The following is a 22193-nucleotide window of genomic DNA, read 5'->3' as shown; positions in this document are numbered from 1 at the left end:
TTTCTCTCTGTTACTTTTCACAAAGAGATCACTCCATATTTAATCTCTCCATCTTGTCCTCAAAGAAAACCTGAACACCATATTAAGGTGGTGTGAACAGAGACATCAACTACCTCACACATTACAAGGACTGCTTTCCTTCCTTTGATGCTTGTGATTATCTCAGACTCGACAATTAACATCCCTCCCACCCTCACCTGCTTCCTTCTATCCTATTTGATTTGTCAGCTTTTATTGCAATTTTGTCTTTTTGGTCCTCTGTACTTATATGTCAGTCTGTATTGGAAATGAAATTGATCTGAAGACGTGGGTCTGTCCCACAAAACCTCATCACCGAATAAATCATTTTGTTAGTCTTTAAATTGCTACATTTCTGCTGCTTTGTTTTGTTCAAGTACAAACTAACACGGCCACCTCTCTTTTACAATTCAACACCTTCAAAAGACAAGCCTGAGAACTTAAATTCATAACCCTGTTGGACACTGAAAAACATGGACTTAATAAAGACATTGGTTTTATGGCTCAAATCAGTTTGCAAAATATCTTGCTACTACCTCCTTTGTCCTAAATCTGCAGAGGGGTTAATTTTCAATGGTCTCTTACAACGAATGTGAAGCCCTTAGGCTTACCAATCTGCCCTCCTTATACTTGGCTGTGACACTGGGGTTACCTTCCCCTGACATGAGGAAGAGCTCAGTCAAACTCAAAAAATGTGTCCTTCTACCAATAGAAGTTCGTCCAGTAAAAGATATTACTTCACCATAACATCCTGGGGCCAACAAAGCTACAACAATACTGCAAACATCTTAAAACATTACATTTATTAAAGATTTAATTTTTAAAGCATAAGATTGTGTTTACTACATGTGCCTTGTTCTTTCCTGTCTAAGCTTTATAGTACACTTTTTGTGAAATGGTGGGGCGGGGGGGGGGGAAGGAGAGGTTTACCTCTTTTGGTGAAAGCATTTCACTGTAAATAAGAGCCCAAAGACACGATACAGCTGTAGTGCGGATAGCAGCTGCTGTTCTTCCAGCATGCCACTGTAGATTAGGAGCCAATATGTCTTTTATCACGATCTCCAGATAGCTAAGGAACTGCCTAGAGCAAAAACAAAACAAAACAAAACAAAAATCTTGAGAGAGGAGAAGAAATTCAAAGGCTGAAATGGAGAATTTTCAGTGTGGGAAATGACACATGGAAAATAGGAAGAACACAGCATAAAATTAAACAGATTTTAATCACATATATATATATATATATATATATATATATATATAGCATTTATTTTTTTTTCAGATAAATATCTGGATTTCAAAAAAACAACATATTCAAGAAAAAGGGAGCCTGGATTTCTTTCCATTTCACACTGCCACTGACTTGCTGTGTTAATCTTGTAAGCTGTTAACCTTCTTTGTCTGAATTTATCTATGGAAAATATACATGCCCATCTTACACAAGTGCTGTGCTGGTTCATTAAAGTTTGTGCACCCATTTGAGAAAGTCAAATACAAGATGTTACATAAAGTGAGAAGTATACTTGCTATTGATGAGACCCACATTATTGATATCACATTGAATACACATTGGAAAAAAAACTTTTCCTTCTCTCAGAAGCCACCCTCTCTAGGAAGAAAGCATTGTAGGATTTTCTATTTGTTTTGGACTTTTGGGATGTCAGCCATGCTGGTGTATATTGTGTGCCTTTGATCGCAAACAAGAATTAACCATTCATTCTCCTCTGCTGAATAAGAAGTTAAAATACCAAAATCTGTTGTAAAGCTAAACAAATACATGCAATTGCCCATCTAATTACAGCTAAAACAATCCTCATTTTAAAACTTCCCCCTCTTCTCCCTGCTAGCTGCTTCTGATCTCCCTAAGTCTCTTTGGCTTCAGGGTGAAATAAGTGGCTCCAGTATAAAGACGTGACACGGACTGAGCACCTATATGTCAGTGACAACCATTAATCTCCAAACACTTATTAAAAAGTATCCAAGATTTCCTTTGTGGCCTATTAGTCCAACAGGGACCGCTAGGTTTTGTTTTTGTTTTTTTTTGCCTCAGGAATGTAACTATTACTGCCACTCCTTACCAGATGGATTAAAGGACCAGTATAGGAAGGGCCTTGTTAATTAGGTATAATCCGGAGAATATGGAGAGATGATTTAAATAATCTGACTGGCTAATACGCCAGGCATTCTCTAATACACTGATTCTAGTTCTCTGTCCATACAAATTCAAATACGTACCTTCTATATTATAAAATCCACACAACTAATTTTTTTAAGAACCGTTTCAGTTTCTAATAGCAATCAAAATTAGTGACAAACAAGAGTCTGGTCCTATTTCTGCTCCGTGCCCAGCAGGTGGCACTTAAGAATCAGCAATGAACAAGAGGCTCTCTCCCTTAAAATCAAATTAATATCTGACAAAAACTTTGATTTACAGTTTCCACAATTATACATTTTAATACACTTACAATTTTTTTTTCAAAATATAATTGTCATTTCCTACACAGTGATTTATGAGGAAAGCCCTAAGTAAGGACCACTATTACTTCAAATTTCCTTTTAGCTCCAAGGTGGTCTGTGCTAAGTGACCCTTGGCTACTTTAACTGTTTAAAGAAGGCCTTTCCAAAAACACTAAAGAACATATTTCAAGTCATGGAGGAAGATTCCAGCCTGCTTTCATACTTACAATAATGGCATGCTCTCTGTGGAGAATAATTCCTTCAAAAATAACTTACATTTGGTATCAGTGAGGCAAATCAGAGCTAATATAGTTAAGAGTTTCAGACAAAATGAGGAGATAGCCACACAAGAGCTATTCATAAGATACATTGGAACTTGTCAATCTGAACCATTTAAGTGTGTAATAAGAAGAAAGCAAATCAGTTTTACATAATGAATGTTATTATATGACTAAAAGGAAGTGAACACCATTTTCTAGGATGAGATAAGTATTTCAAACTTTGGAAGCTCTCTGGTTACATCTACAGTGATACTATGAATGCATTTACCTAGGTGTATGTAAAATGGTAAGAATGTAGTTTATCTAAATATTAAATACAGTAAACTCTTTCATATCCAGCAGCCTCAGGACCAGGACCGGGAAGTTGCCAGATATTTAAATATGCCAGATAACAAACTGCAAGTCTCCCTGCCCCAAGTGTTGGCTCTCTCTCAACCACTCCCCATTACCTTGTTGGTGAGGATAGCGGGGAGCTGCTTGGAGAGCTCGGGCATGGCTGTGCCATGTGGGGAGCCAGTTTGGGTATCAGGCAGTGAGTGGGGAGCTGCTCTGGGCGGCGCCACTGCCACGCCGTGCAGGCAGCCGCTATCGGCAGCGGGTGCTGGGTGAGGAATCACTCTGGGGGCAACTGGCGCACTGCTCTGAGGGTGGCTGCTGTGCTGCCGCTTGGGGAGCTGTGACTACGTGCGGAACTTCTGCTGGTGGCGGGAACTGGGAGGGATAGCGGATGAGCCACTGACTGCACACACACTCAGAGGCTGCCAGACTAAGAAGGGGATCACTGGAGTAGCATGGAATGCCTGTTAATTGAGGATTACAGTTGTTTGAATGCCAGATAAAATAAGAGTTTGCTCTATTTCCACACGAGATTCCCCCACCCCCTTTTTGACAGCATTCACTAATTTGAGAATTTGCCTTCACTTGTTTATAAAACTAACATGTAGTTCCATGTCCATAATAATCCTTTGTTCTATACACAGGAGTTACCAGTGGTTCTCAAAGCATATGTCTAAACTGCAGGCTTCTGTCGGCATAACGGTCTCTCAGCAGAAGTCTCCTGCATCAGGAGTTTTCTGCTGACACCTCTGTCTTCCTCATAGAACGAGAAAGAGAGGACGTCTCACCAGAGGGGGTTTTCCTGACATTTGGCCCTTTGTGGACAGGCCAAATTTTGGGAAAGCCTCTCCCGACACAGCTGTTGGCAAGAGATAAGCAAATGCGGTGCGCAATTTGTGTATCTTTTGACAACAGTTCTTGGCAATCTAGAAACAGCCAAAGTGATGTTACAAAGTAGTTAATATTATTCCCATTTTACATATGCACAGTTGTGCTCTACCTTTTTCTTCTTTAGATGTCAATTATTTTAATATTTTTTCTTCTAGAGTTATCCCTTCTTCATTTTCTGTTACAAAACTGTGATTAGCAAATTCAATTTGCAAATTTAATTATTTACATTTTATTTTACAAACAATATTAAGATGTTGTACCCAAATCAATTTGGGCAGAAGAAGAATAATTTCTATATGACAGGACAGAAACTGTCATAATTTCCATTGTATCCACCAGCAGTCCACCTCAGATAGTGGACCAGAAACTAAAGATACACTGCTGGCGATAACTCCAACATAAAACACAAACTGGGTGCAGTGTCTGAGAAAGTTAAGTAGAGCCACTTATCCAGATCATCCCAGGTGGGTAAAAGAGACTGGTATGTCATCACTCTGAGACACTTGCGGAGACCCTATGCCGAAGGACAATTCCATGGCTGCATACAGACTCCTCCTCTAAGATGCCAGGTCTAGTGCACTCTGAAGTATGTGACAGGCAAGAAGTCTGGCCTAACTGGAACTATGCCTCTGACTGAATGTTACTAATTTCCCAGGATCATAGCAAGGCTGCCCAGGACCACAGCAAGCAGTGTCATATCCCCGATGCTTTATAAAAATGTCTTGTAAATATGCATAACTTCAACATGTTCTGGGCAAAATGCATCATGCAACATAACATTTTTAAAGTTATGATCTGCTGAACATGTCCATTCTATCTGTGCATGTATGTGAAGTCAGAAATATGAAGTGTAAAACATGAAGCTTATTGATCTAGAATTTGTAATGAGGGCTATTAGTGGTACTTGAGAACTTTAATGGCCAGATGCTCAAGGTAAAGATCTGTGAACACTGCTATTTTTTCTGTAAGCCTGGATTGTGGTTGGATCTGCCTGGACATGTAGCCAGGCCACCAGATGCTGGAACCCATTTGGATCTTGTACTTTTCCACTGAAGGTTAGAAAAGTTTGAACTGAACACAAAGAATTCTCGCCTTGAGTTTCTGGCCTAGCAGAATAGGATGGTGGGGTGACTCAGAGAACAGGTAGGCGGGCTCAGCACATCAAGTGACAACTCCAAGGGGACTTCTATGATCAAACCTGTCATACCTGGTGCAACCTGGAACAGAAACCCAGAGAATATTTGGACCTACAGAAAAGGACTTCCTGGAGGCCAGACTTTCCCTGACTGATGAACAAGCTATGACCTCCAGCTTAGGGGGCACTTTTGCCAGTGAGAATTCAATTCTCCTCTCCTAGGAGTGCCCTTTTAGAGAGTGATGATAGGCAAGCCTGGACAGCTGAAACCAAGGCAAAAACCAAGGTTCTCCTAAAATATAGTCCCTGGGCAAACTAGCAGAGTGGAAGTGCCAAGGCCAAGTGAGTCAGGATGCAGCTAATACAGCCAGAGGACAGTCAGTGTAACCCCAGAGAAACTGTCTTCCTCCAGCATGAGCACACACCATTATGGGAGTGCAGTACTGGTGCGGAAACATATGGGCAACTTCTCTGCAGCACTAGCATCTAACCTGGCATATCCAGCAATCCTAAACAGAGGCAGCAGATATTTTAGGAAAGTCATAAAGGATTGGGGAACTCACTCACTTGAGAGTATTATCTTGTTCTCAGATACATACCCAAGAATTCTGTAATCATTGCTCATGGGAGAAGTCCTTATCCACATAAGTAGATACACAGACTTCAGTAGAATTATTAGTATGAATAAATGGTGCACTTCAGGCCCCACAATTGTGTTAATATACAAAGTGGGCACAGGTGTTTTGAAACATGGCTTAAAACCTGTCAGTTAAAAAAAAGCAGGGTGATATCAAATGCTGTCTTAACCACGCTGACCTTGATCCTACAATGGGGTCATCAGGATCCCCCATTTAGCGGGTCTCTTCAGATGTGGTCCTATAACATATTCGTTATGCTTTAATGTGAAAACAGTAAGAAAAAGTCAGACAAGACAGCTTCAACATTAGTCATTAAAAGCAGGTGTAACTGCCAGCAGGCAGAATTCAATCTGGGATCTCTAGAACTTACTGCAGGAGCCTCTACTGTCTGAGCTAAAAGCCAGCTGGATCTCAGTTAAGGCTGTAGAGGAGACTCATCCTTCCTCTGTGTAATAAAATGGAGGCTATCTCCTGGGTTTTTAATTGTTAAATTTTCCACTGATAAGTAAATCTTTAGTCCTTGCTTGTAACAGCCAGCCAGAAAGACTGTGTTTCATTGCTAAAATTCTCATCTGAACGCTCACAGTTACCATAGTCTTTCTACAGTAGTTAAAAAAAAAAACAACAACAAAACCAAACCCTCTACCAAATACCAGTGCAGTTCTAGCATGCTTGCAAAGACAGCATTGTTGCCATGGTCGGAGCTCAAACTTTTTTATTCTTTGTCATGCCAAACTCTCCTGAGCAGGGTTACATAACATGACAATAAAAATGTCTGCGACCAGTATTCCCACTAATTTTTTCCATCCATGGGTGGAATAAATTTTGTTATGTGCCTCCAGGCATAAATAGATGTGTAACACCAATAGAAATGCATACTGCCAGCTGTGGAGCTCCTGAATCTCTCCTGGTGGCCACCAAAGTGCTCAGTTTACAGGGAATACTCTCTGAGACCTGTAGTTTATAGGGAGAATCTTTCCCCTGCCAAAAACAAGCCAACCAACAACGGATGCGCGCACATCTGCAGTGGTTAAATAATTATAATGAATTTGATTTTTGAATAATATTGTATTCTTCAGTAGTATGTGTGAAATCAGAGCTTTACCTACCCTTGAGAGTTGATGGTATCATTTGCTTTCTGGAGCAACTGTGATAAAATCATGAAAAGCTTTAAGCGCATTGGTGGGTCTTTGGTTGGCTGAAGACACGTCTTAAGGATGAGAATGAAATCCTGAAGGGCCTCACCTATTACAGGGCCTAAAAAAGAAACATTTAAATCTCATCTGAGTTCTACTAAATATTTATTTTAATTTTATATTTAGATGTTTAGCATATAAATCTAGTAAAATCTGGGAGGTCAACGTCTTCTATCTTCTCATTCAACACTCAGCTGAACAGTAGGCCATACCAATACTTTGCCATTTGGTCAGTGTCAGAACAGACTGAATGCACCCATTTAACTGTAGGTTTCTGGTATTATATTACATTAATATTTCACTTTGTGTACTGCATCAGTCCTTTCAAGATAACTATGGCTCATACCTCTTGTCAGAGTTCTGAGTGGGACTCAAGTGTAGCTATGTTAGAAAGGCTTTCTGCTTCCTACTGGAACAGCAAGGGTTAAAACTGCAAAGCCAGGAAGCAGCTGCAGCCTGTTAAGGATCCTGATATATTTGTAAGAAAGAGATCAACTACTAGAAGGACTTTAAGCAGATAGCATGACCAAGCCATTACTGACCTGGTTCTAAACTTCCAGTAGGTTTCAATCTCTATTTAATTCAGCCTATTTACAGGCTGAGTTGTATTTTGTTTTACATTGCTCTGAGTAAGAAATAGCAAAAGACTGTTTATAAGTTGGCTACTAGCCATGTGGTACTTTACTCTTGTTTAGAATGTCCTGCCCCATCATCCCCTCCCACAAAAATTAAAAACACTAGCAGCCTTATTTTTCTCGTTTGGAAGCTTTCATGTGCACCAATGGCTGTCTGAGCTGTTTAGCTGAGAACTTAACTACATCTTGACAAGTATCAGAGGGGTAGCCGAGTTAGTGTGTATCTTCAAAAACAGCAAGAAGCCCTGTGGCACCTTACAGATTGACAGATATTTTGGAGCATAAGCTTTCGTGGGCAAAGACCTGCTTCTGATCAAGCGGGTCTTTGCCCACAAAAGCTTATGCTCCAAAATATCTATTACTCTATACAGTGCCACAGGACTTCTTGTTGTTTTTACTATACCTTGGCATTGAAGATGTTGGGAGGAAGTATTCTAATGAAAGTATTGCTATTTTGTGACATTAATCTTAACGGATGTGTAGCTGTCAGAGCCTGAGGTTGAGCTGCCTGGAGCACAGGCAGCCTACCTACTTGGTGGAGCAAATAAACTGCACTGTAGCCCATGTACCATTAACCTGAGTTGGCTGACATGCACCAGTTGTTGATATTTAACTGTAGTGTAGACATGCAGATTGAAATCAGCGATAACGTTACCAAGGAATTCAACGGGGGCATGATTTCGTCCTAGGCCTCCCGACAGAATCCCCTCTTCTCTGAAGGCCCTCCTTTACCAAAACCAAGAAGGTCCTTAAAGTTTCCTGTCTCCAAAATGTTTTTATAGAGGACTTCTTCAGGACAGTCTACCTCAAAACACTTGACAGAAGAATTACAGGACTGCTATTTCTTCTCTTTTCTATTTTATCTGAGGCTTTCTGCATTTTGAAGGTTGTTATGAATGTTTTAGTTTACTATTCTACTTGAAATAAGTTTATACTTTTCAAGTTATTTTTCTAGTCCATTAATAATTTAAAATACCTCCATGGAAGATTGCATACATTATTTTTCTTCACTCCTGCACAATACCCAAACACAATGTTAACCCAGTAACTTTTCAAGATGTCCTCCTCAATAGGGAAAGGGTTTCCGCCCCCCATTCATTGTAATGATTGATACCTGAACAGTTTTGGTCTTTTTCTTCAAAAGAATCCTTCCTCTGCAAATATGTTCAGCTCAGAAATGCTAAGGAAGCCTGCTCTACAATAGCAAATTAAGTCTGTTTACCTGCATCAATAAGAAGTGTGAAAATCCACACCCCTGAATGGTGTACTTAAACTGATCCAAGTCCCTACAGTGGTAGGTTGACAAAAAAGTTCTTCCACTGACCTCTTACGAAGATGAATTACCTATGTCAATAGGAGAAACTCCTGAATCTCTACAGTGATGCCTCTGTAGTACTTTAAGCATAGAAAAGACCTAAGTTGTGCCTTCTTTGTGTTTTCAGGAGAGCTAGTAGAGAACTACAGCAAGAGCTCCCTCAATCCTGCCTGGGGGTTAAATGAACCTTTAACAAGAACTCTTCTTCATGTGACAACCTCCCAACCTTACGAGGATTCTCACCAACAAGCACAGTCTATACTGCCGGAACACCAATCCTAGAACTTCTCCTTGCAACAACGCCCATTGCCAACTTTGTCCACATATCTATTCTGGAGATACCATCACTGGACCTAACCAGGTTATTTACAGACTTATGGGCACATTCTCATGTTCCTCAACTAACATCGTATACGCCATCATGTGCCAACAATGCTCAGATGTTTTGTATATTGGACAGACTTCAAACTCTTAGACAAAGAATTAATGGGCATAAAACTGACACAAAACCACTCCTGATTCACAAACCTGTCAGCCATCACTTCAATGGAGTGGGTCATTCTGTTAAAGACCTGAACATCTGCGTTTTACTGAAGAGGAATTTTCACAACAGTTTGGAAAGAGAGGCTGCTGAACTCTCTTTTATATTCAAATTCGACACATTAACGCATGGTTTGAACCAGGATGGGAATTTTCTAGCTCATTATAGGGGATCTTTTGCATACTTGGCTTTATCTAATTTTTGACTCCCCCACGTCTCCTTCTGCCCCTCTGCTCTCCGATTTGCTCACTTTGATAATATTTTTCTGATTTGTCAACCTTGATTACTATTTTTGGTTCTCTGTGCCTTAAATATTGAGTCTGTTCTAGTATGGCTATGATCTGAAGAAGTGGGTCTGTCCCATGAGAGTTCATCACCTAATAAATTATTTTGTCAGTCTTTAAAGTGCTACTGGACTGCTTTTTTGTTTTAATACTGTATAGACTAGCAGGACTATCTCTCTGTTACTATTCAACTATTTTCTAGTCATTCAAAGACTACTTCAGCAAACAAAGGCTCAAAAATACCTGGTATTTCTGATGCCAACATAGGCAGAAAACACTTTGGAAAGCAATTTTTTAAAAAAGCTTTTTCACTATATCGTAATTGAATTTATTCTTTTTCTGCATAGGTCCCATTTAAAAACATGTGTGATGCTTCCTTCTTCCAAGGCAGCTACTACATTTCGACTATTATCCAAGTGACGATGACAACAACATTTTGTAACATGAAGAACTGCTGAGGAAGGCATTTGGATTCCAAAAGGAGTCAGATTTAGATTCCAAAAGGAGACCAAACCACTGAGTATATGAAAGTGTGTTGTCTCAAACAACAAAATAGTAATCTCAGATGTCTAGATTTAAGCAACATAAAATACAGCTTGTTAAGTATCCACTTCATATGCAAGGTTTTATTTTTGTAGCAATTATTCAGATGCATTGGTCTATGCTAGACCTGAGGTATTTTTAAAACAATGCCATTAAATCATGTTTTGATAATAGCAAGTTAAATAGCTGGAGAATAAACAACATAATCTACATCACTTATTTCAACACAGATTCAAATTATTGCAATTTTAAAAAAAAAAAACTAGGAATTGGAAACAAGTAAACCTCATTAAAATGATTAAATGCAATGGGAATAGTAGTAGGAGTTGCTGTTTCAGACAAGACAAAAAACACAGACAAGAGCATATCACCACTACGGGTGAAAGCCAAAATATTTGCCCAGACATTATGATTTATTTTTCATTAAGCAGAACAGACAAATGTCTAGACGTTTTGTAAATCAAGGAAATCATTGGCTTCTTAATATTTGTTCTGGACAGTTGGTTTTTACTCTTAAGGGCCGATCTACACTTTAAAGATAATGTGGAGTAACATAGCTGTGATTCAAAGTGAAAAAGCTATTTCTGGAATAACTCCATGTGTAGACAAGTCCTAAAAGTGATAAACATTCTTATATAGGCTGGCTCTGTGCAAAGCAAGACAGAGGGGTGCCTCAGGTAGGCTTCTTATGGCCATTTTAGATATGAAGAGCGATTATGGGGGAATTTATCACTGAATTCTTAACAGATAGGACAATGAGAAGCTACTGTTCCCTGGAGGGCCACAGAGGATTTTACCAGCTATAATAGGGAGAATGGGGTTGGAGTATCAATTCCAGGAGGAGACCAGAAAGAGGAGGAGGGATAGTTCGGTGGTTTGAGCATTGGCCTTTGTAAACCCAGAGTTGTGAGCTCAATCCTTGAGAAGGCCATTTAGAAATCTGAGACAAACAGATTAAAAAAAGTCAGTTAGGGAGGGTGCTTGGTCATGCATTTGATGACCTTTGGAGGTCCCTTCCAGCTCTATAAGATATGGATAGCTCTATTTATTATTATCACAGATGCAAGACAGGAGGAAGCATGACAGAGAAGATGGTGCACCTTATGACACATTTAAGGATGGCACTGTGAGAGGGGAAAGAGCAGGGCACTAAGTAATTCTTCCATTAATGAATATCCACCATTCCTACTCAGCTGAGATAAGATAACTGGTTATGCAACTGAACAACAGCTAGAGCAAAGAACTGGTTATACTGTATTTGTTTATAAAATTAAAATACCGAGATTCCATTTCACAAAGTGCCTCAGTTTATTTATATGAGTTTCAGTAGCAATTGTCCAAAATATTTTTAGGTAAATTCTGCATAAGAAAAATATCTAATAGTCTAGGAGTAATTTAAAGCCCCAATCCTGCAAAGATGAAGGTGTGTATATAACTTCATGCGTATGGTCTGCCTCATTGACTTTAATATGGCAACTCCAGGTGTCAGCAATTTTCATGGGAACTGGAGAAGACTCCATGGGTTGCACTTTTCTACCATATTAATAAAAGGTGTATAAGGTCTAGGACAGAATGCAGGTACAGGGGTGAGCTCCAAACAAAGGACTGGGATGTAGGAGGTGGTTTGGAGTCTGCAGGGGGAGTTTGGGTGCAGGAGAGGGTTATGACCTTGGGCAGAGGGTTGGAGTAAGACCAGGAGGCACTTCCCGTAGGTAGCTCCAAGCCAGCACAGCACTCAAGTAGGCTACCGGCCACCACTCAAAGCAGACAATTGCTTGGGCAAGCGTGTCTCTGTGCGTACAATCTGTCTATACACTGTATCACCCAGTACCATCAACGCAGCTCCACTGGCTAGAACCCATCAAATGGGAGGTACAGGGACAGTGCATATATGGGCAGCTTGCAGAGACTTGCTGCCCCCCTCCTATCAAGGGGTATCCAGAAACATGCGTGCTCCAGCAACTGGTTGTTTTAAGCAGCAGCAACAGGAAGACAGGCAGCCTATCTGAGCACCCTGATGGTCTGTGGAACATTAATGGCCTGGAGAGTTATTTTGCCCATTTCTGGGTTACTCACATGCTTAAAATTAAGCATGTGCTTGCATGCCCTACTAGATAGGGGCACACATTCTGAAAAGTTCCTTAGATACCTCAAAACGGCATTCCTTTTCTTGCATTATGAACTTGTGAAGTTTCCGACTGTTGAACTTATAAAATACGACATATTTGAAAATCACTGAGAACATAAGAACTGTCTAAGGTTACCATTACCTTGCTTAATGAGACATACCTGAATGAGTGGCAATGACATCTAACTGAAATAATTCTGGAGAATAGCAGTTCCAACAATCATGCGATATGGATACCCATTGCATAAGCTGATCTATATGTTGTTTATAGAGATCAAGAAAACCTTGCAAATGCTGCACCTCAGCTAATGAACACATTGACTCCTCTACCTGTTTAAGAACAAACGAAAACCAAAAGAGGTGAAATTAATGAAAATGTCAGTTAAAAAGAAAACATTTTTAGAAATTCATGAAGTGGACCACAATGTTATCACCAAGAATTCAGAGAACAAAGGAATACCTGTATGTTTCAGTTATTTTAGTTAAAAAAGAAAAACAAAATCAAAAGACAAAAATCCTCATGTTTCTTAGTAGGGCAGTGATGGTCAATATTTAAACATCATTTATTACATCTGTTAACTTCAGTTTTAAAATAGAAAAAATTATTTTGGGCTCAGTATTATATCACACAGAACATTGCAATGCAATATCAAAAGGCAACATCAAAACTGATGAAACTCAGTATCACATAAAGCAGCTCAAGACCAATCAAATTGCAAAATAGTTACTTTTCCAAGTAGAGAATTAATGGTTTCATCCCTGACTCAATAATGCTTAAAACAGTTGTATGAGGTGACTTGCAGCCAGCAAAAACAGCTTCTTCAAAGCTTATCAGTACTGCTTCTTGGATCAGCAAGGTTGCTTTTAAAAAGAAAAAAAAAATGAGAAAACGAGTTCCATCTATCTAGAAAACAGGGGACCATCAACTAAGCATCATTTTTAATGTAATGCTAAGTAGGTGGTCTCACTCCTGGCGCTTAGTTGATGACCTGTCTTGATTTTCTAGAGGACAGATAATTAATGTAAAATCTAGCTCTTAGAATGCTTTTCACAGGTATGTCTTAAAGCACTTTACAAAGGAGGTCTCAGTAGCTTCATTTTGCAGGTGGGGAGACTGAGGCATGAGTGCAATGATGTTTTTAAGTTTTAAACTTCGAAGTACCGGCTTGCGTCTAGCCGCAGCTAACCCACCAGTACTTCGAAGTGCTGGGGCAGCTTTGAAGTTTCTTTACTCCTCCAAAGTTTGGGTAGACCCAATATTTCAGGTTTGTTGCAAAGACAAACGTAGCCTGTTTTTTTCAGTTGCTGAGCATCTAACTTCAAAATGAGCTGCAGATGTCAATGTATCTGAATATCAGCCTCATACGGCTTGTCTACACTATCTCCCTACTTCGAAGGGAGGATGGTAAGTAGGGTGTTGGGAGCTCATTTCAAAATTTTGAAGAGTAAAGAGCCTTCGAAGTTGCCCCGGCACTTTGAAGTACCAGCGGGTGAGCCACAGCTAGATGTGAGCCGGTATTTCGAAGTTTAAAACTTTGAAGTTGCCATGGGAGGGCGGGATGGAATTTGCTTAATGAAGTGCTGCCTGTGCAGCTCAGCACTTCATTAATAAACTCCCAACACCCTACTTACCATCCTCCCTTTGAAGTAGGGAGGTAGTGTAAACAAGCCCTATGAGGCTGATATTCAGATATGTTGAAAACTGCAGCTCATTTTGAAGTTAGGTACTCAGTAACTGAAAAAACAGGCTACATTTGTCTTTGTAAAAAACCTGAAATATTGGGTCTACCTAAACTCATTGCCAGATTATATGTCTTGCTGACAAACAGCTAACAAGAAAAAGGACTTTCATTCAAAGTAGTGTCAATCAGGAAAAAAACAAAAACAAAGTTGTAATCACAAGACTATCCAAAGACTTTAATAATTTTAGAGGATTTTCTTTGTCCTATGCAAGAACCAGAAATTCTCTCTGTGAAACTGCTGTGCTTCTAGGACTATGGATTAGCAAAATTTGGAAAGTACTTCACAGTCTATAGCCAAAAAAGGCAGAGAGTGTAATATATGAAATTTTTTTTGTTTATTCACAATAAAATTTATAAAAATGTATCCCCGATTAGTCTCTTGTGTAATCTGAGTTTAAAAGAATCTCTTGTGCGTTCTTGCATTACTTGAGTAAGCTTTGTCTCATTCTTCCCTTTCAGATTAATTTCCAAAGGATATACCTCTTTGGAGGGAGCCTGTAGGTAATAGGGCCATAAATAAATGGGCCTTTGAACAATAATGCGTGGAAGCACTATAAAAGGAAGTAAAACAGGCATCAAAATAAGGATCAGGTCAGAAAAACACAGACTTGGATGGGCCACCAAAACTTATTGTGAGGAAAGCTTTTTGATTTATTTGGCACTTAAGGGGGTGAGGTTGGGGAAAAGAGAATGGAGATGAGATAATGGTTAGAAAAAAAAGGACTACCTTATTATCACAGCCGCTGTACATGTTGTCCTTGATGTTAGCGAACGACTGCTTCACCTCTCAAGCTTTCTTTCAAGAGAGTGGTCAGGCCAGGCAAACGATGCCCAGGTGTTTCACAACTCCAGCCTGTGCTGGAGGATGGAGGTGGGCACATTCATCCCCTATTGTGAGCTGGTGGTTGGGGATGTGCAGATGCCACTCTGCATCGTGGGGGATGTGGCCTACCCTCTTATACCCTGGCTCATGAAGACTTGCACCAGACAGCTGGACCCAAACTGGTAACTCTTCAATGCCCACCTCAACCAAGCCAGAATGCAGGCTGAGTGCATCTTTGTCCACCTCAAGACACACTTGTGGTGACTGCCTCCTAAATGTAGGGGAGCACAATGTCCCCTAAGTTGTGGCAGTGTGTTGTGCCCTGCACAGCACAGTGGAGGGGCAGGGGGAGGCAGAGGCCAGCAGTGAGTATGAGCAGCCAGGTGCAGCTGCAATCTGCCAAGCCCATAAGGACAGGGTGCAGATCTGGGGGATCCTGAGGGATAGCTTCTCCCACAGCCCCTAGTAACCCACCCCCCCCAAAAGGCACCCTCCAGCACAGACCTTGGGCCCACAACCTCACCCCGTCCCCACCCTGAACCCTCCCCTGCGCAATGAAGAGGGACATGGGTGTGGTGCTCAAATAACTATCATACTGAACCAAAGAAAAAACAGTGCGAAAGAAATGGTATAATAAAAAACTATTTACAAACTGTTCAGTGCAGTGAACTATTTACAGAGGGGAATGCTTTGGGCAGGGGTCCTCAGAACTTGGATGGGGGGCTTGCAATGGGGGCACTCAGAACACGGAGCGGTGGGAGGCCCACGAACCTGAGAGGAGTGGGACCCCAAACAGTGAGAGCTTCAGGATCCCCTCCTGTTATTAGTTTGGAGCCCCCATCAGGGCTGGGATGGGGCCAGGACTGGGGGAAGTACAGATGCGGAGGGGCTGTGGTGAGGTCTGGAGGGGGCTTGGGAAGTGGGGGTGGGTGGGGATGGCCCTCAGCCAGTGTAGGTCCAGGATGCCCTCCAGGATGGCTGGTGGGGGTAGGGTGGCAGGGGTGGAAGGTGTCAAAGCAGGACGAATTGGTCCCAGGCCCACAATCACCACTCCATATTGTCCTGCACCCGCCTCTCCATGATCTTGGTCATCCTCCAGAGGGTGGCACAGTGGTCCCCCGGAAGCCCTCCCAGACATGGCGAAGGCCTTCTCAGCTGCAGGCTTACCCTGGTGCTGGGGTGGGGCTGGCCTGACCCTCAGTGTAGGTACAGCTGTAAGGAAGAAAAGTAGGGAATACTGGGAGTCATTCATGCAATGCTACCCCTAGGACCCTGGACCCCACTGTGGGCAGAGATCAATAACCTCTGGGCCACAAGCTGGGAATGTCCTGGGAGCAAAGCCATGTGTGGACCCTGCTGCACAGGGGTTCCCCTCATGGGTGGTTGGTGAGTCGGGAGCAGCCTCAACGTCCCCAGTGCCCCCATACATACCTGCAGCTCTCAGTTCTGTCCAAGGGAGTTGGTGCTACTTCTCACCTGCGGGCATGCCCACGTGCCACACTCCTTGTTGTGTCGGGGTCAGGCCGGTGCCCTTGTGGCCAGCACACTTCTAGTCATGGCAGTGCAGGCAGGGCCTCCCCCTGGGGCCTGGGGCTCACTTGGCCTACTGCGAGGCTGGCAGCAGGCTGGCACCCATTCCTGGAGCCTGTCTGCTGGGTCCAGGTGGCACACACTGCTTTGTACATGGTTCTACATGCTGGGACCCTAGCATGAGGTCCTGCCCAAGCCAGGCCACCTAACGCTTGCAGCACGACCCGTCTGTGCATGCCTCCACACCCTGGTGCGTGTGATACATGGAGTACTTATGGAGGCACCCCCTCCCAGCACCAATGAAGCCTGGGCGGCAGCATGGCTAGAGGGGACCAACTCCAGCACTATGCAGAAGCTGCCGCTGTTCTCCAAGGCCGTGTCTGGTTCCAGTGAGAGTTGGGCTTGGAGGCCTCCTCCTCCTGTTGGTGGTGCTCTGGCTGTGGTGGGGCTCCAGCGCCATGTCCATGCTGTTGATTGGGCGTGATGTGTACCCCCTTGCCCAGGATGCAGTGGAGCTCTGTGTGATAGGGACAGGTGGTAGGTCCTGCTCCAGAATGTTGGGCACCGTCCCAGGTCCTGACATAGCCCTGGAGAAGTTCCTTCACCCAGACCTGCTACATGGATCAGCGTGTGTGTGGCCTCATTCTGCCACAGTGGTGGCCATCTGGGCATAGACAGGGGTGTTGTAGCCCCTGTCCAGGAGCCTCTTGCTGCCGCAGGGTGGCTACTGGGAACCCTCAGGCTGGTCCCTCGTGGTTCTGTGGAAGCGGGAGGTCTTGTGGCAGCTGTGCATCTGCCATGCTGCTGACTGGTTTGGCTGTGGGCACACTGGCAGGACCCACGGGGCATGCTGCTACTCTAATGCTCAGCTTCCTGCCACAGGATTTCCTAGGATCCCTGCAGCTTTGAGAAGGGCTGCAGGTAGGAACCATAGAACAGTGATTGCTGTAGACAGGGTGTCTCCCAGGGCACCAGCGCGGCACCCTGGAGGCTTTTTCTGTCAACGGAAGGCCCTCTGGAACATCCAGACCCACCTTTTGTGGACAGAGATGTGTCAACAGAGGCGGGATATGGCTGTGAACAGAAGTGCTGCATTCTGTCGACTTACTGTCAACAGAATGTGCTTGTAAATCTGGGCGGTTCCCAGGTTTTGTTGACAAAATGGCCATTTTTTCGATAAAACCCTCTAGTGTAGACATAGTCTAAGTGTCTTTGCTGAACCTAAAACCAAAGGAACTTCTTGGGAAAAGAATGAGCAGGCAGGCAGGCAGTTTATAATATGCTACGTGCACCTCCGGGTCACATAATGACTGAAATTTCTGTACTCTTTAATGCTCAGCTGTGTTAAGCCCATGCAAGACTTGAAGGCTAAGAGCAGGGAGAGGAACAGAGGTTATTTACATTACATTTAGACAAATCTTGCCAATAGCTTAAAAAAAAAATCAGGATTTTACTAATTTAAAACACCTATTCACAGTTAGTGTCACCTTTTCATGAAGACGTTCGCTGCGTGGTATTGCCATTATTGTTACCAAAATTTTCATTAGGTGCAGGCTAATTTCTTTACAGTCTTCTTGGCACACTTCAATTATTGCTTGCACACAACAAAGTAACTGTTCCATATAAAAAATCTGCAAACAAGAAGTACAAAATGTATAAGTTTTGTTAGACAACGTTAGGCACCTTTTCTTTCATATGCTAGTAAAGCTGATGCAATTGTCTTTAAAAGTCAGGCCTGAGTAGATGACAGTATTAAGAGAAATTCTGTATATCTTGCTAAACTTGATGCCTATTTATTATTCCAAGCATACACTACAATTTTATAATAACCTACCTTGCAGTTTTAGTAGAACAACAAATTAACACTCTTCCCATGATTTTTGCTTGTGGAAGTGGTTACCTTGTCCAGTTCAGAAAAAATAATGCTGAGCCTGCTAACTAGCTAATGATTGCTATATGCTGGATAAATATAAATACAGAATTTTGAGGTTCCACAGAATATTTTCATTTTATCCTGAAAAGGAATTTCACTTCTAATGTTTCTGCAGTACTGATCTCAAATGTTGTTCAAACTTCTGAACATGTCTATTAGCATAGTGATATAATATGAAGAAACATGGAAACCTGAAGATCTGTTTCTCCTAGTTATTGTAATATTAAGGTATGAAACCCTGGCCCACTGAAGTAAATGGGAGTTTTGCCATTGACTATAATGGAGCCAGGATTTCATTCAGAATTCTTGCCAGTATGCCAGTCTTCTGTAACAAAGCATGGAAGACCAGTGTAGGCAGAGTTTCAATGATTTGCTGCAATCTTTATTAGTGGAAGAGACCACTGTCACACAGCTGATTAGCTCCACTTCCAAAAGGAAAATAAATACCATTTATAAGTAAGAATATTCTCAAGTTTCATTGATTGGATGGCATTTGTACAGCATTCTCTCACTGTGACAGAAAAGAATTATTTCTCTAACGGTAAAGCTAGAAGAACACTGTGCAAAACAGCACCAACAGATGAATGTGGGCCTGTCTACTTTCTGTACTGCTTAACAGAGTTAATTTATAGAAGACCACATGGCAGTCCATCAGAAAATTTTGCACTCAGTTTTGCAGGTAATAAAGTTATATTAAGGTGAGGTACAAGCTAACTCAGTGGTTCACAAATTATGATGTCTGGGTTGCAACCAGGTGGCTTTGAAGTTTAGTATGACAATAAGAATATATTATAAAATACACTTAAAAATAACAAACGTGGTTTGCCAATCAGCCTTGGCTTTTAAAAGTGGTATACTAAGACTTAAAGCCTGAGAACCAGTGGTCTAAGTCCTGGGCTGTTTTGGATTTTCCAATTCATCCTTACCGCTTCAGATCGCTGACAGATCTCAGGTTCAGAGAGTGTGCTGGCAAGATGAGATAAATGAGGCATTAAGGCTTGTCTTGGGCAACCTCGGATCACTGCAGCAAGAATCATGAGATGAGAAGGCATAGGTGTTTTTTCAAGGGCTGACACGAGTAATTTCAGTGATACCTTAGGGTTAACAAATGTTCCAATCAACTCTGCTGCTTTCACACACTGTAAAAGAGAATAAATATAATTTGAGGATTATTCTGAAAACACAAAGACCATTCATCGTGTTTTGGCCCTTTGTTTTTTTATGATTCCAGCTGTTTTTTTAAATACTTCAGCAACTGGCTTATAGGCCTTTCTACTCACTCAATAACGACTGCATGCATGAAAAAATTTCTTGGCACGTGTTCAGAAAGCTCATAATAAGGCATGCAAGCACATCTTCTCAGTGTCAGACTCAAATTTTCATGAGAAAGTTGTAAAGCACAAAATAAAGTATGTAACTTTCAATGTAACAGAGCTCTAGCTTAGGGTCAGCAGATGTCCCAGATTTCCTGGTTGAAGGTCCTCTCTGCTTCTGCCAAAACTGTTCTGAGACATATCCTCCATCCTCACAAAAAAGGGTACTCTCTGTTTTGTTACAGTCCCTATTTCTAAAACTGCATTTTAGAAGAGCAACATTGTATCCCTCTCTGGCATGCAGAGGACTCAAGTATATATGGCAGCCTAGTGATGGCAATGTGTACTACCCTGCTGTGGTCAATCTTTCATTCCTGAAGCTAGCTGGTTTGCCAACTACTATACATCCCTTTGAGTCCCACAGCCCAGAATCCAGCACCAGCCTGGACATGCACACTGCAACTTAACAGCCCAGCAATGAGCCCAAGTCAACTGACAAAGGACAATCATGGATGTTTATTTAACTGCAGTGTAGATATACCTTTAGAATCCCGTAACCTGGAATGGTGCAAATTATGGCTGATGGACAGCATTTCATAGAAGCAGAGTGCTTGGGCAGGCACCCGAGAGAAATTCAAATGCCATGCAGCTGATTAGCAGAACGTCCACTGCGCCCACAGCATATGTTTCTACTGGTGACTCACATCTGCTCGTGCCTTGGTGCATATAATTTATTCTGCACATGGATGAAAAAAGAAGGCACACAGAGAGTGTGGAGGAAAATAAGGAAGAGATGGGATCCATATTCCATCTGGCTTAACTAATAGAATCAACCCATACAGAAGCTTGATTTGGAAAACCAACTTTGTTGACATTGCCTGGAGTATCTGCAACCAATATACGTGAAATCTATTCTATCAGTTTTTTAAAGTAACAACAATTGGAAACTGGCAATGGAACCTTTTGTTACAACTTTCTTCTCATGCACTCCAGTGACATTGAAAAGAAATAAACAGGAATGAGATTCTGTTCTTAATATTAAAAAAAAGGAAAAAAATATTCTGAATTCCCTCCGGTAAATTAGATTTAATTATTTTGTAAATCTAACAGCAGCTGATAATCTATGAGAGTTTTGCCTTTTGATAAAAATCAGTAAGCATTATATAATTTTAGTGCACTGGATTAAATCTATTAGAAAAAGTGTTCTATTTCTTGTCTAAACACAACAGTAGGAAGGAAGCACTTGTATAACTGATGTATCTGAACACAGATTATGGTTATCATATGAAAAAACATACCTTAATGTATGATTGGATTTTGCACTGAGATAACAAGTGAAATTAACTAGAAAGCCCATGAACTACACATATTTTTAAAACGGAATTTGTTGCCCCAAAGCATTTACACTTAAATACACTGCTTATGATTTTTAAGAGGCTGTTAATGCTTTACTTGGTTGGCATAAGAGGTGAAAACTATTTGAATTGTCTCAGTTTTGGCCTTCACACCAATAATACAAAAGTAAATTTATTTTAACAAATACACAAAATCCACAGATGTTTAACATCCTCTTTAAAAACATTTAGAACTATTGGGTGTCACAATCATATATGGTTATTCTGACAAAACTTCCACTGAGTTCAACAATAGAATCACTCACATCTTTTCCCACAACAATATTTATTTTAAATATTTTGTGAAAAAGAAATGAGATTCAAAGCACTCTTAACCAGTGGAAACGGCAACATTATTATTTCATATTCTTTGAAAAGAGTGAGGTGGCCTTTCATGATTTTAGGACTTTGAAAAATGAGAGGGAAGAGGAATGATGGGCCCCAAGTTCACTCATGTTAGTTGTTTATGTGCTTTTCCCAACATGATAAGTGAAATAATATTCTACATTTATTTACAATTCATTAAAGATAGTTCAATTTTAGCCATGAAGACACAATATTGAGCAGTGAGAGGCAGAGAAGTAGCTCAGTGGTTTGAGTGCTGGCCTGCTAAACCCAACACTGTGAGCTCAGTCCTTGAGGAGGCCATTTAGGGGGCCAGGACAAATAGATTTAAAAAAAAATCTGGTAGAAATGGTGCTTGGTCCTGCCTAGAGGGCAGGGGACTGGACTCAATGACCTCCCAAGGTCATATGAGATATGTATCTCCATATATTATATTCCCTCTCCTTTCTGGGACTTCACCAGAACTGAAGGCAGTAGCTCCATACAGAACAAACTCAAGACTACAGTAAAATCTCTATTATTCAGCACCCCCAGGAAACTGGGGATGCTAGATAGTGGAGTTGGGGTGCTGGATAATGGAGCAGGGCCACTGGCCCCAGCCAGATAATTGGTTTTATGACAGCTGTCTGTCCATGGCATGCTAGTTAACACAATGTGCTGGTTTATCCAGGTACCAAACAACTGAGCTTTTACTGTGTTTAAGATTAGATCTCTGTTT

At 41.4% G+C, this 22193-nt stretch overlaps 1 protein-coding gene across 2 annotated transcripts in view; it reads right to left on the bottom strand.

Moving 5' to 3' along the window:
• Positions 1-22193, bottom strand: part of DNAAF5 (dynein axonemal assembly factor 5) — a 48193-nt gene that overhangs the window by 8093 nt on the left and 17907 nt on the right. For both annotated transcript variants that reach the window (XM_075011029.1, XM_075011030.1), the window contains exons 6-10: positions 19350-19562; positions 17978-18121; positions 12557-12725; positions 6863-7010; positions 949-1099 (exon numbers count right to left, since the gene is read on the bottom strand). In XM_075011029.1, coding sequence (XP_074867130.1) covers positions 949-1099; positions 6863-7010; positions 12557-12725; positions 17978-18121; positions 19350-19562 — 825 coding nt within the window. The remainder of the gene's footprint in view (positions 1-948; positions 1100-6862; positions 7011-12556; positions 12726-17977; positions 18122-19349; positions 19563-22193) is intronic.

The sequence above is a fragment of the Carettochelys insculpta genome, chromosome 16 (assembly GCF_033958435.1).
Source record: "Carettochelys insculpta isolate YL-2023 chromosome 16, ASM3395843v1, whole genome shotgun sequence".
NCBI classification, from domain to species: Eukaryota; Metazoa; Chordata; order Testudines; family Carettochelyidae; genus Carettochelys; species Carettochelys insculpta.
Note: the sequence above shows the minus strand (reverse complement) of the source record. Positions and strands in the feature narration are given on the sequence as shown.